This window comes from Xenopus tropicalis, chromosome 5, assembly GCF_000004195.4.
Source record: "Xenopus tropicalis strain Nigerian chromosome 5, UCB_Xtro_10.0, whole genome shotgun sequence".
NCBI classification, from domain to species: domain Eukaryota; kingdom Metazoa; phylum Chordata; class Amphibia; order Anura; family Pipidae; genus Xenopus; species Xenopus tropicalis.
This window is the reverse complement of record NC_030681.2, coordinates 74,839,741-74,852,815: the sequence shown is the minus strand read 5'-3', so window position 1 is coordinate 74,852,815 and position 13,075 is coordinate 74,839,741. Positions and strand designations below refer to the sequence as shown.

The 13,075-nt window shown below is 39.5% G+C and overlaps 1 protein-coding gene across 1 annotated transcript; it reads right to left on the bottom strand.

Moving 5' to 3' along the window:
- Positions 1–3,577: 3,577 nt before the first annotated feature.
- On the bottom strand, positions 3,578–12,654 carry LOC100486282 (amine sulfotransferase-like). Its single transcript, XM_031902873.1, has 7 exons — positions 12,606–12,654; positions 12,351–12,521; positions 11,409–11,617; positions 10,883–11,009; positions 8,483–8,577; positions 7,315–7,495; positions 3,578–3,786 (listed from the first exon to the last, which is right to left on the bottom strand). The coding sequence occupies exons 2-7, from the start codon at positions 12,508–12,510 to the stop codon at positions 3,662–3,664; spliced, it is 897 nt and encodes a 298-aa protein (XP_031758733.1). The 5' UTR covers positions 12,511–12,521; positions 12,606–12,654; the 3' UTR covers positions 3,578–3,661.
- Positions 12,655–13,075: the final 421 nt, after the last annotated feature.

Below are 13,075 nucleotides of genomic sequence, written 5' to 3'. Positions count from 1 at the left end.
TCTATTTACACATTGAAATGTATGTTTCTGTAGCTGTATTGGTTTTTTTTGTATTGGTTTTTTTAAGGTATTTTTTTATTTTCACAATAACAAAAGAAAACAAAGAAAGTAGAAGAACAGAAGAGAAAGGAAACAGGGAGAGGAGTCTTAGGAGCCATGTTACAGAATTTGACAGGGTACAGTGTAAGTGCATATTTAGATAAGTTATTACAAGGTTATTGTTGTGCAGATATCCATGTACCCCATACTGTATCAATTTTTTGGGGGTTACATAGGTTGATTTTTGCCTGGGCAAGGAGTCATTAACCAACTTTTCCAGTATGCAGTAGTAGGTACTATAGTTAGTTTCCAATGCAGCAGTATTGTTTTTTTGCATAGTATAAAAGCTGCAGGTAGCAGAGGTTTGCATGTGGGGGTGGGAGTAGATTCAATTACTATTCTGAGGAGACACAGCAGCAGTGAGTAGATATTGGGATAGTTACGTTACTTGGTCAGAAACTTCAGTCCAAAACACGTGGAGGTAGGACCCTATATCAGCCATACATTTGGGGCAAGTATCGGAGGCAGTGGGTACAGTTTTGCCAATCTATATGGGGTGAGGTATACCCTGCAGATAAACTGAAGTTGTATGAAACTGTCTCTCATGGAGATAGTTAGACTTGGTACTTAATGCAGGGCGTCCTTCCACATTAAGTGGGTCAGGACCTAGGCTGTATTGTTTGGTTTAATTATTTGGTCATTATTAGTGAAATTACTTTAATAGATATTTTTTTAACATAGTCTCTTTCTTGGGTTACTACTAAATACAGCAATACACACAGAGACTTTGACTGTTTGCACAATAAAATCACATCAATTCTATTTCCGACCTGGATCATGTGTAACCTGTGTAATCATTTGCCGATTTGCTTCTGAGTTCATGTGAGGATAGACCTTCTAGTGGGAGGCCAGTCATTTCCATAGGCCTGTGATCTATAATGACCAAAGGCAATATGGATTCAGTGAACAGTAGTTCTCTACAGCTGGAAAGCCTCATAGGCCAGATCTCTGACAAAAGATATGTCCTACTAATACAAACCATATTCCATATGTATGATTATATGGAATATATATCATTTAACTAATTAGTTTTAATTAGAATTAATTTTTTTAAATTTAAAGTTCAATTTTAAATTAGATCACAAGAAAGTTTCTTTATTTTTTATATTAGGCTTATTCTATATGTGTAGTGCTTACTCATGCATACTGGAATGCATTTGATGGTATTTATATTAGGTATGATCCTTATTGGTTGATTTAGATATTTGGCAATTGTCTTACACTCACAAGTGCACTTTCGTGGAACTCTGGGCACAATACCTTTGACACTGATTAAAACACAAAGTTTATTCAAAGTTAAAAATCACATATCAATACTGCCAATATAAGAAGAAAATATTATTGGCAGCTTAAAGGTGTAGCACAGCCAGTATTTATGATATGATAACAGGGAGATAATAGGCTGAAAATCACTTTGGAAATTGAGGGTATTGAAATGTAATCTACAGTATTTACACATTTAAATGTACAAGTTCACATATTCTTGTTAGGCTGTATTGTTTTTTATTTTAAGTTTTTATTTTTGAATTTGAAAGTAGAAGAACCTAAGAGAAAGGAAACAGGGAGAGGAGTCTTAGGAGCCATGTTACAGAATTTGACAGGGTACAGTGTAAGTGCATACTTAGATAAGTTATTACATGGTTATTGTTGTGCAGATATCCATGTACCCCATACTGCATTATTTTTTGGGGGTTACATAGGTTGATTTTTGCCTGGGCAAGGAGTCATTAACCAACTTTTCCAGTATGCAATAGTAGGTACTGTAGTTAGTTTCCAATGTAATAGTATTGCTTTTTTGCATAGTATAAAAGCTGCAGGTAGCAGAGTTCTGCATGTGGGGGTGAGCATGGAGTCAATTACTATTCTGAGGAGACACAGCAGCAGTGAGTAGATATTGGGATAGTTACGTTACTTGGTCAGAAACTTCAGTCCAAAACACGTGGAGGTAGGACCCTATATCAGCCATACATTTGGGGCAAGTATCGGAGGCAGTGGGTACAGTTTTGCCAATCTATATGGAGTGAGGTATACCCTGCAGATAAACTGAAGTTGTATGAAACTGTCTCTCATGGAGATAGTTAGACTTGGTACTTGATGCAGTGCGTCCTTCCACATGTCGTCCTCTAGCTCAGGAATGTCCCGTTTTCACTTAATCTTAGTTTTATCAAGTGGGTCAGGACCTAGGCTGTATTGTTTGGTTTAATTATTTGGTCATTATTAGTAAAATTACTTTAATAGATTTTTTTTAACATAGTCTCTTTCTTGGGATACTACTAAATACAGCAATACACACAGAGACTTTATTGACTGTTTGCACAACAAAATCAAATGATTTCTTTCTACGGCCTGGATCTTGTATAACTTGTGTAATCATTTGCCAATTCGCTTCTGAGTTCATGTGAGGTCAGTCATTTCCATAGGCCTGTGATCTATAATGACCAAACAAAATATGGATTCAGTGTATGTGTAGTGCTTACTCATGCATACTGGAATGCATTTGATTGTATTTATATTAGGTATGATCCTTATTAGTTGATTTGGATAGACCTTGGTTCTTGTGTGAACAAATAACCCACAATATATTTTGATGTATGCAAGTACATAGCAGGGCTTGCACCACCCTCATAAAGTGTCTCTGAGATGAAATGTGTAGGTCTTTCCTCCTCCCATAACTGTGCCACTTTAATAACTAAGCCCATTGAACAATTCCGCTGAATAAAAGGCAGTTCAGTCTGACTTGGCAGCTACCGGTATAGCCCAGCAAAGCATTGAGTGAGTGTTGCACAAGCTAGCAGCTCTTGCAGCTTTTTGTATTTATTTTAGGGTTAATACGTTGCACACTAAAAAAGAATGCTTCTATGGCGCCCGGTCGGCGAGTCGACCGTTATCAGCAGCCTCCTGTGATATCGGTCGACTCACCGACTTGCCATACACGCACCGAATATCGGACGAAACAGGGTTTCGTACAATATTATCGGAGCATGTATGGCCAGCTTTAATGCTCTCTGGGTTTACAAAATCTAAATTAAATCTTTCACCTGGGCCTTTGGGTGCCACTAATTAATTTACTTAGCGTTGGATTGTGCTTGGGCACAAGTTTAGATAATAATGAAAGCAGAGCCCAAAGGGGCCCTTTGATGATGAACAGAGGGGTCTGATGTTACCATCGGCAGTCTATAAAAACTCTGAGCTGCCATCACTCCCTCAGTTGGCTGCTGCTCAGGGTTGAAGAAGGGCTGGAAGGGAGGAAGGAGGATAGAAGAGATATGTGCTTAGCACTCCCACAAGTCCCTCTTCTGCCTACCCTTAGGTCTGGCCCTGATGAAGAGAGCATTGGAGATGTATTATTGTTCAGAATTTTAATTTCAGAAAAATCTGAAAGTACCTCAAGAGACATAACTTATAGGATATATATCAATTTCACCCAGCAAAAGGGCAGCACTGTATTTTGGTCTGGTATCACCCTAGAAAAGGCTCAGTAGACAAAACAACTTTATTGATATTTTAAAATCTTTTATTTTAAAGACATTATTATTATTAGTTACAGAGGATAACATACAATTTAGTTTCCCTCACTGATATCCCAAGTAAAGTTGATGGGTACGCCTATCATTTTTTCACTATAAATCTTATCAAATTTCTCATTTTGTGCTACAGTCATTAGGTTTTTCCAGTCTCCAACTGTACCTGGTTATGGAAGGAAATAGGGAAAGATATTAATATTCATGTAGAAAGATATCATAATCAGCATTAATTAATTAGCCAAGATACAGTGGTGTGAAAAACTATTTGCCCCCTTCCTGATTTCTTATTCTTTTGCATGTTTGTCACACTTAAATGTTTCTGCTCATCAAAAACCGTTAACTATTAGTCAAAGATAACATAATTGAACACAAAATGCAGTTTTTAAATGAAGGTTTACGTTATTAAGGGAGAAAAAAAACTCCAAATCTACATGGCCCTGTGTGAAAAAGTGATTGACCCCCTTGATAAAAAATAACTTAACTGTGGTTTATCAATTTAAATTTTCAATTTCAATATCAATTTCTGTAGTCACCCCCAGGCCTGATTACTGCCACACCTGTTTCAATCAAGAAATCACTTAAATAGGAGCTACCTGACACAGAGAAGTAGCCCAAAAGCACCTCAAAGCTAGACATCATGCCAAGATCCAAAGAAATTCAGGAACAAATGAGAACAAAAGTAATTGAGATCTATCAGTCTGGTAAAGGTTATAAAGCCATTTCTAAAGCTTTGGGACTCCAGCGAACCACAGTGAGAGCCATTATCCACAAATGGCAAAAACATGGAACAGTGGCGAACCTTCCCAGGAGTGGCCGGCCGACCAAAATTACCCCAAGAGCGCAGAGACAACTCATCCGAGAGGCCACAAAAGACCCCAGGACAACATCTAAAGAACTGCAGGCCTCACTCGCCTCAATTAAGGTCAGTGTTCACGACTCCACCATAAGAAAGAGACTGGGCAAAAACGGCCTGCATGGCAGATTTCCAAGGCGCAAACCACTTTTAAGCAAAAAGAACATTATGGCTCGTCTCAATTTTGCTAAAAAACATCTCAATGATTGCCAAGACTTTTGAGAAAATACCTTGTGGACCGACGAGACAAAAGTTGAACTTTTTGGAAGGTGCGTGTCCTGTTACATCTGGCGTAAAAGTAACACAGCATTTCAGAAAAAGAACATCATACCAACAGTAAAATATGGTGGTGGTAGTGTGATGGTCTGGGGTTGTTTTGCTGCTTCATGACCTGGAAGGCTTGCTGTGATAGATGGAACCATGAATTCTACTGTCTACCAAAAAATCCTGAAGGAGAATGTCCGGCCATCTGTTCGTCAACTCAAGCTGAAGCGATCTTGGGTGCTGCAGCAGGACAATGACCCAAAACACACCAGCAAATCCACCTCTGAATGGCTGAAGAAAAACAAAATGAAGACTTTGGAGTGGCCTAGTCAAAGTCCTGACCTGAATCCTATTGAGATGTTGTGGCATGACCTTAAAAAGGCGGTTCATGCTAGAAAACCCTCAAATAAAGCTGAATTACAACAATTCTGCAAAGATGAGTGGGCCAAAATTCCTCCAGAGCGCTGTAAAAGACTCGTTGCAAGTTATCGCAAACGCTTGATTGCAGTTATTGCTGCTAAGGGTGGCCCAACCAGTTATTAGGTTCGGGGGGCAATTACTTTTTCACAGAGGGCCATGTAGGTTTGGATTTTTTTTCTCCCTAAATAATAAAAACCCTCATTTAAAAACTGCATTTTGTGTTTACTTGTGTTATCTTTGACTAATAGTTAAATGTGTTTGATGATCAGAAACATTTTGTGTGACAAACATGCAAAAGAATAAGAAATCAGGAAGGGGGCAAATAGTTTTTCACACCACTGTATATTACACAGCACTATACATAGGCCTTTGTCAATAGGCCTATATCAAAATCATTTGATGATTGGAGGATATTAAGATAAGTAGCTTCTCAAGAGTCAAAAGGAGCTAACACAGGAATAAGCCTCATTTACAAGGACAAATGCAGTGTGCACAAATATATAACGATTTGGTTATATATAACAATTGAGGTTATTCATTAAACATTCTTACTCTTAGACATGCTCCTTGCACTTCATATTTACTGTACATACTTACATAGTTAAGCTGGGTTGAAAAAAATCAAGGGTCCATCAAGTTTAACCCCTCCAAGTGAACCCCATACACTCACATACATAAACCATATATACAAACATCAATACTAACTGTAGATTTTAGTATCACAATAGCCTTGGATATTATATTCAAGAATCATCCAAGCCCCTCTCAAAGGACAAGAAAAACATTCCTATTCAATGAATCCCCCCTTGCTTTCCCAGATGGCTAGTTTTAAATCTTTTGCCTCTGGCATTGTTAAAGCGTCAATGTCACTAAGAGCGACCTTGTAAAGAAACTGCTTGTGCCTGAAAATTCCACGCCGGCTCCCTTGCATGTAACCGTTTCAGCTCACGAACCGCAGTGACCAAGCTTAAGCGAAGCACAAACATGGATCCTAATAATGACTTATTAGGATTACCCAATAGCACATACTAGTAAAAAAATTGTCTATTTTTATGGAAATGGTTTATTTAGAGGAAGCAGTTACATATCAGCTGGTTTTTGCAATATATTTTTTTAAAGACCTACATTTTTCTGGGGTATAGTTTTCCTTGTAATTGTGGAATTACCACCATCCTGGATATAACAGTAATTTCAGGGTTCACACGGTGGTTTGCATCAATAGAGATTTGAGCCAAACAAAACAAGTGAAAATGCTTTTAGTGTGGGCTACCAGTACACAATTGTGGGGGACACAACCTCACTGTGATGATGCTAGAATCTTGCGTAAAAACCAACACTGTGGGGAAAAATGCCATTTTGTGTCTGAAAACTGCTCTTGACACTGCACTGCTGTGGCTTCAAAGCCAAATTTACAGCAGCGAAACAGTGTGCAAAGTGCAGTTTAAGTGCATCTAGCATTGACAGAATGTGGTTGGTGTCACTTCCAGCATTTTAATGCAGCACTTAATAACTGCATTAGTGTGAGATTTGTTGGCGCAAGTCTGTTGAGTCTATTGACACAATGCACTGTGGTATTCCTAAAATCGCCATCACATCCTTAGTGACTGTCAATCCAGGGTTTCTGTATTTTCTAGAGATAAAATAAACTGGTAAGCAGCTACATTTTAAAAGACCAAATGGAAGGTTGGTTTCCCTGTGTAGCTCTGTTAGTCGCAGATCTGGTCGTTCATTGATCAGACTCAACACTTGAATCTGCCCCTGTATGGTCAGCATTCATATTCCGCAGTCTACAATATCTAAGAATAATTTTAAAGGGCAGGTGTCATCTTTTAAACAAATCACCATCTCTATAAACGTTACTAGATTAAATTTACAACTGGCAAGCTGAAAATTAGCGACTGGGGTAAAATCGCATGAGAACTTGTTTGAATTCTAAATACGTGCATCTCTTTGAATTTTAGGTGTCATAAGTTTTTAAAAACAAATCTTGATAAATTGCATTACAACAAAAAAAATTGTCATCCCGATAACGTACCATGACTGAGAGGAAACCTGTGTGCAACAGACCGGATTTCTGCTTTTAATTTTTTATTCATAATGTACATAGTACTTTGATAGAGATAGATAGATAGAAATGTTGTAGAAGGTAGATACCTTTCCGAAGGTGTGTTGCTATCTTCACGTCCAAAGTGTCTTCTGGCACAGTAGTATAATTAGCAAGAGGGTCCTGTTTCATGTTTTGGAATGTTGCTTTCTCTACAATAGTGTCCACTTCTCTCTCGTCGAGTTCTTTCTCCACAAACCTGCAGATTTGCCGCACAGAGGATCGTAGGTCCTACAATGGCAAACATAAATGTAGTCAAGCTCTGAAAGAAACACATTTGCCAAATTCTGGAGTGTTGTAACTACATCAGAATAAATAAATATTAATTTAAGGATTAAAAATGTATTTATATTTAAGAGCAGCCATTTATATTAGTACAGTGTTGCCTTAGAGGCTTTAGGTGGTGCTGGAGCCAAGGCTTTACTGTAGATTAGCTTTGTGACTTTGAACACTCCTGTTTGCTAGTGATGAATGTAGGGGACAAACTTGTGGCACCCTCTCACATGCATACCCTACACCAGGGATCCCCAACCTTTTATACCTGTGAGCCACATTCAAATGGAAAAAGTATTGGGGAGCAACAAAAGCATGAAAAATGGTTCCTGGAGGTGCAAATAAGAGCTATAATTGGCTATTTGGTGGCCCCTATGTGGACTGGGAGCCTATAGAAGGCTCTGTTTGGCTTTGCACTGGGTTTTATGCAACCAAAACTTGCCTCCAAGCCAGAAATGTAAAAATAAGCATCTACTTTGAGGCCACTGGGAGCAACATCCAAGTTGTTGGAGAGCAACGTGTTGCTCATGAACCACTGGTTGGGGATCACTGCCCTACACTGTCCCAGCAGCTGTTTCCTCTAGGCGTCTAGGTGTGATTATATCTCAATGTAAAACAGAAAGGAATGTAGAACATTGCCTCATTGGAAAAGCTCCCTGAATATTCAACTAACTGCCAAAGCCACTAAGCATCGAATGTATAATATCTTTAAATACAATACATCTTTAATAATTATGTTAATATATTAAAATAAGAAAAAAATAGTGCTCAGGAGAGCCTCCTCGGCCACACTCTTTGTACACTTCCAATACTTCCAGTTATTGCTTTCAATGAAACATGAGCAAGACTGCAGTCTCTCTATGAACCTGTGCTATGTAGTTCTGGTCTATATGGCACCATTATGATTCCTACAAAATACCTGCTTAGGCAGAATAACAGTCTTACCTTTTTCATCTCCTCATATGTCAGAAATAAAATATTAAAATCTTCCTGGTGGGTATACCATCCTTTGACATGATCAAACCAGGAACTGCTTAGCACTGTAAAGGATTAGATAATCAAAAGGGATTTCTACAACCTTTTATTAACAAAACCTCCCAAATCTGTATAGGTTGATATATACTATAATATACAATACAAAATATTAGATTAAATATTAGAGGAATTAAACATAAAAATAAGTTTATGTTTTAGTACAGTAAACAAGATTTCCGTGCAGGATCTGTTAGAATAGAATTAAAGGAGAAGGAAAGGCTAATAAAGAGCTAATCTCAAGCTGCAGGTATACCTTCAGTTCTCTCAGTAGTGCCCTTAAAGGACAAGGAAAGGCTAAGTCACTTGGGGGTGCCAAAATGTTAAGCACCCCCAAGTGACTTTAACCGCTTACCTTCTACCCTGGGCTGGTGCCCCTGTTAGGAGAAAACAGCACCAGCCCGGGGTACCTGCAGCGAGCGCTTCATCCTTCCTGCTTCGTTTTGCCGGGACCCCACGACCGGCGCATGCGCAGTAGAGTGAAAAGCCGACTTCTCTGTTAAAGTTCCACTTTTTCACTCTACTGTGCATGCGCGCACGTGAACAAAAAGGAGGAAGCGCTGCAGCTACCCCGGGCTGCTGCTGTTCTCTCTGAACAGGGGCACCAGTCCGGGGTAAAAGGTAGGTGATTTAAGTCACTTGGGGGTGCCTAAAATTTTGGCACCCCCAAGTGACTTTGCCTTTCCTTCTCCTTTAAGTCTCCCCAAATTTCTCCCATTCAGATGATCAGAAGCCTCATAGGAAAAAAAAATGCAGAGCTCTGTAAAGAAAGTTCCCATAATGCCTCACTCCTGCACCAAGACCAGTGTACATGCTCAGTTTGTAAGACTATGAGGAAGTTTCCTGCTGATTGGCTCAGATCACACATTCCTAAAGGGGGGAGGGAGTAGAGAGCTACGTGTCTCTGGCACAGGGAAACAAACAGACAAGAAATCCTGTTTCTTTTAAAAAAGAACTCAGTGCAGCGTTTCTGTGAGTGCTTATGGCTGTATTTACATAGACCTTTCTGATAAAGCTTAGTTAGTTAGTTTTTACCTTTCCTTCTCCTTTAATTGGTCTAGGGCAGGGCTGTCCAACTGGCATCCCCCACCCCCATGTGGCCCCCCACCTGTCTGGCTGCTGTGACAACTTGCCTTTATGTAAGCTTTAAATGGCTTCAGTACTGAGATAAACTCCATGCATTGATCACCCCCTGCATTGTTCACACCTCAGGCTCAGACTGTAAACCACCACATTGTTAACCTGTTCACACCTCAGACTGTAGGAGCAGTGCCAGCATTGTGTCTCTGTATGCTGCCTGTGTATGCCATACATAGGGCAGGTAGAGTGTGGCACACACAGGCAGCATAGGGCATCCAGAGTATGGCACACGCAGGCAAGGTAGGGCAGTGAGAGTATGGCACACACAGGCAGCATAAGGCAGGCAGAGTAAGGCACACACAGGCAGCATAGGGCAGGCAGAGTATGGCACACACAGGCAACACAAGCAGGCAGAGTATGGCACACTCAGGCAGCATAGGGCAGGCATAGTATGGCACACATAAGCAGGGTAGGGCAGGTAGAGTATGGCACACACAGGCAGTACTCTGTCTGCCCTATGATGCTTGTGTGTGCCATACCCTGCCTGCCCTACCCTGCCTGTGTGTGCCATCCTCTGCCTGCCCTTCCCTGCCTGTACGTGCCATACTCTGCCTGCCCTTTGTTGCCTTTGTGTGCTATACTCTGCCTGCCCTATGCTGCCTGTGTGTGCCATACCTTGCTTGCCCTATGCTGCCTACATGCCTTACTTTGCCTGCCTTATGCTGCCTGTAGAAGGTGAACCTGGCAAGGGTTAGTTCTGGAAGTTTGCTAGCATTTGGAAATGGACCCTAAGGTGTGTAATTATATGCTGGGGGGTTGCTGTGCTATCCACGGGGGGGAGGAGGCATATGGATTTAAGGGTGTCTTAATATGACTCTTAATATAATTCTTTCACATTTGAATGAAGGGTGACATCCCTACACCAACCATTTGTATTTTTGCTGTGCTATCACCACTAATGTTGGTATGGTCTTAAAAGCTCTTGTGATGGTTTATGGTAACATGGGTGTGGTTTAAAGTGGGTGTGGTTTAAATAAAGGAGATTGGTCAAAACTGGCTTCCATTATCGGCCCTCCACCATGTAAGCCAGAAAAATTCTGGCCCTCTGTACCACAGAAGTTGGACAGCCCTGGTCTAGGGTATAAATACATTTGCAAAGCATTGTACATAATATCTGCCTTCACTTAACTAAGAATATAAATATCATGCTGAGCCATGCAATGAATATTTTACCTTTCCCAGATAAATAATCATCCAGGAACGTTTCCCAGTCCTTTTTTTGTTTTACTTTCTTAATGGCTTTATAAAAGTGATAATATGAAACAGCCACATCCTTTGGGTTCCTGGCAATGTAAATGATCTATAGATGCAAAGAGCAGAGAAGTGATTGTTATAGGTACATAGAGGGGACTTTTAGTAGAGTATGGGAAGTATTGCATAGACAGATCATGGTTATTAATATTTATATACATGTATAAGATCTGTTATCTGGAATGCTTGGGATCTGGGGTTTTCTGGAGATGGGGTTTTTCAGTAATTTGGATCACCATGCGTTAAATCTACTAACAACATTTAAACATTAAATAAACTCAATTTTGCAACCAAAATAATGTACAAGGTCTCTAACTGAACCATAGAAAACCTTGTATTGTTAGCCACCCCAAACAAAAAGGTCACAATCCTTCTATGCACCAAGTGTCATTGTGCAATAAGCCGAATGCTAATTGCAAAATGAGTATTTGTATTCAAGGATACTTACTTTACCTCTCTTGTTCCTGAGATCTCTTGGAACAAAATAATAAGGCAAATGGGATGAAAAAAGACGAGGAGAAGGGCGGCTGTCATAGTCCATTTTGCTAAGATTATATTCAATCCATGGGACTCTGGACATATTTTGAATTTCTTCTGTTCCATTCCGATGTCCTTCATTAACTATTAGGCTCAAAATCTGCTGTGTCCAGACTGTCCCTGTGTGAAATACAGTCCATGCAAATACACTAACATTAACTGAATAACTTCTGGCACACCAACTAAAAATAGAAATATGTCAAATATTATTTAAATGGTAATGGTAGGCAAAATACTGACATAGAATACAGTCTACTGACCATAATATACAGCAGGTTTGTGTGATTTTTCTGTTTCATGGCAGATATATAGCACCCAGGCTAAAGTATTGGCTCCTTTAAATCTCCAGGGCAAGGTAGGCTAGTGCCCCAGAGTATGGCTAGACAAGACTGAAGACAATTAGTCAACAGATGAAGCACTTAAAGGTAGTCTGGGTGTGGAGCTGGAGTTGAGTAGCTTAGAGAGGCTGTGAGTGGAAGACTGGTTTGGAAGCAAACTACCCCTGTTTCTGGGACTCCAGAGAAAGACTGCCTGGCATTGGCAGTGAGGACTTTTGTTATATTGTTTGTTGAAAACTACACTGTGGCGAGATTCTGTTTTGTTGAAGTTTTTCCTTTCAAACACAAAACTGTTATGTGTATGTTATTTTGCTGTGAAAAATAAAGCACAGGCAGGATCCCGATAGTTTCGTTGCAAACCAGAGTGGCCTGTCTTGTCTGTGAAGCCAAGGTTTCAGTCCACTACCTGCCGCTACCAGCTAAATCCCCACATCTTATAACCTACTTTAGAACTAACCTGTGTAAACTTTGTGCGTCAAGGAAGTACAGTAAAATAAATAACCCAGATATATTACCAGACTTTGGATATGTAATGAGAAAAACATCACTGTCTCTAATTTCAAAGTCCTGGACAGAATCTATTATTTGGGGTGAAGTATGCGTAGATGGAAAATATATTCCTCCATATTTAAATATAAATGGATCATCATTCTCATTGGCATCAACTTCAGGCATTTCTGCCACACCTAGACAGTAAAAAAAATATATATTTTGGAAATGTCCAACTAAAGAGTTCATTTACTAGTCATGTATTAGCAGCAAATACTCACTTGTTCCTTGTCTGCGCTAGGACTGGGGATATCAGTGTGATTACTTGATTAACTTGTGAGCTTTTATAGAAAGCAATCCCAAAAGCTTTGCCAATCTGATTATAAAATACCTAATACTGTGTTTCGACTTTGGACTTTGAAATAAAAGATAAAAGTTGAAATGTAACAATAAAAGAGAGAAGAGGAAGGCAAATAATTCAAAAAAACATCTACTCCTAAAAGGATATGGCACAGCATAATAAAAGTTAACACAAAGGTATATTAACCCTTTAAGAAAACAGCATAAGAACATGGGAAGAAAGTATTAAAAGAAAGAAAGTTGGTGAAAGAGCCTTATTAAAATTTAGGAAAATATATATAACACACAAACTGCCTGTTTCTAGCATAGGTTGTAATGGAACTCTAACACACTAATTCCCCTGTAATGATGTAGAACACAGTTTAGGCATACCCTTCTAGATCAAAGATGA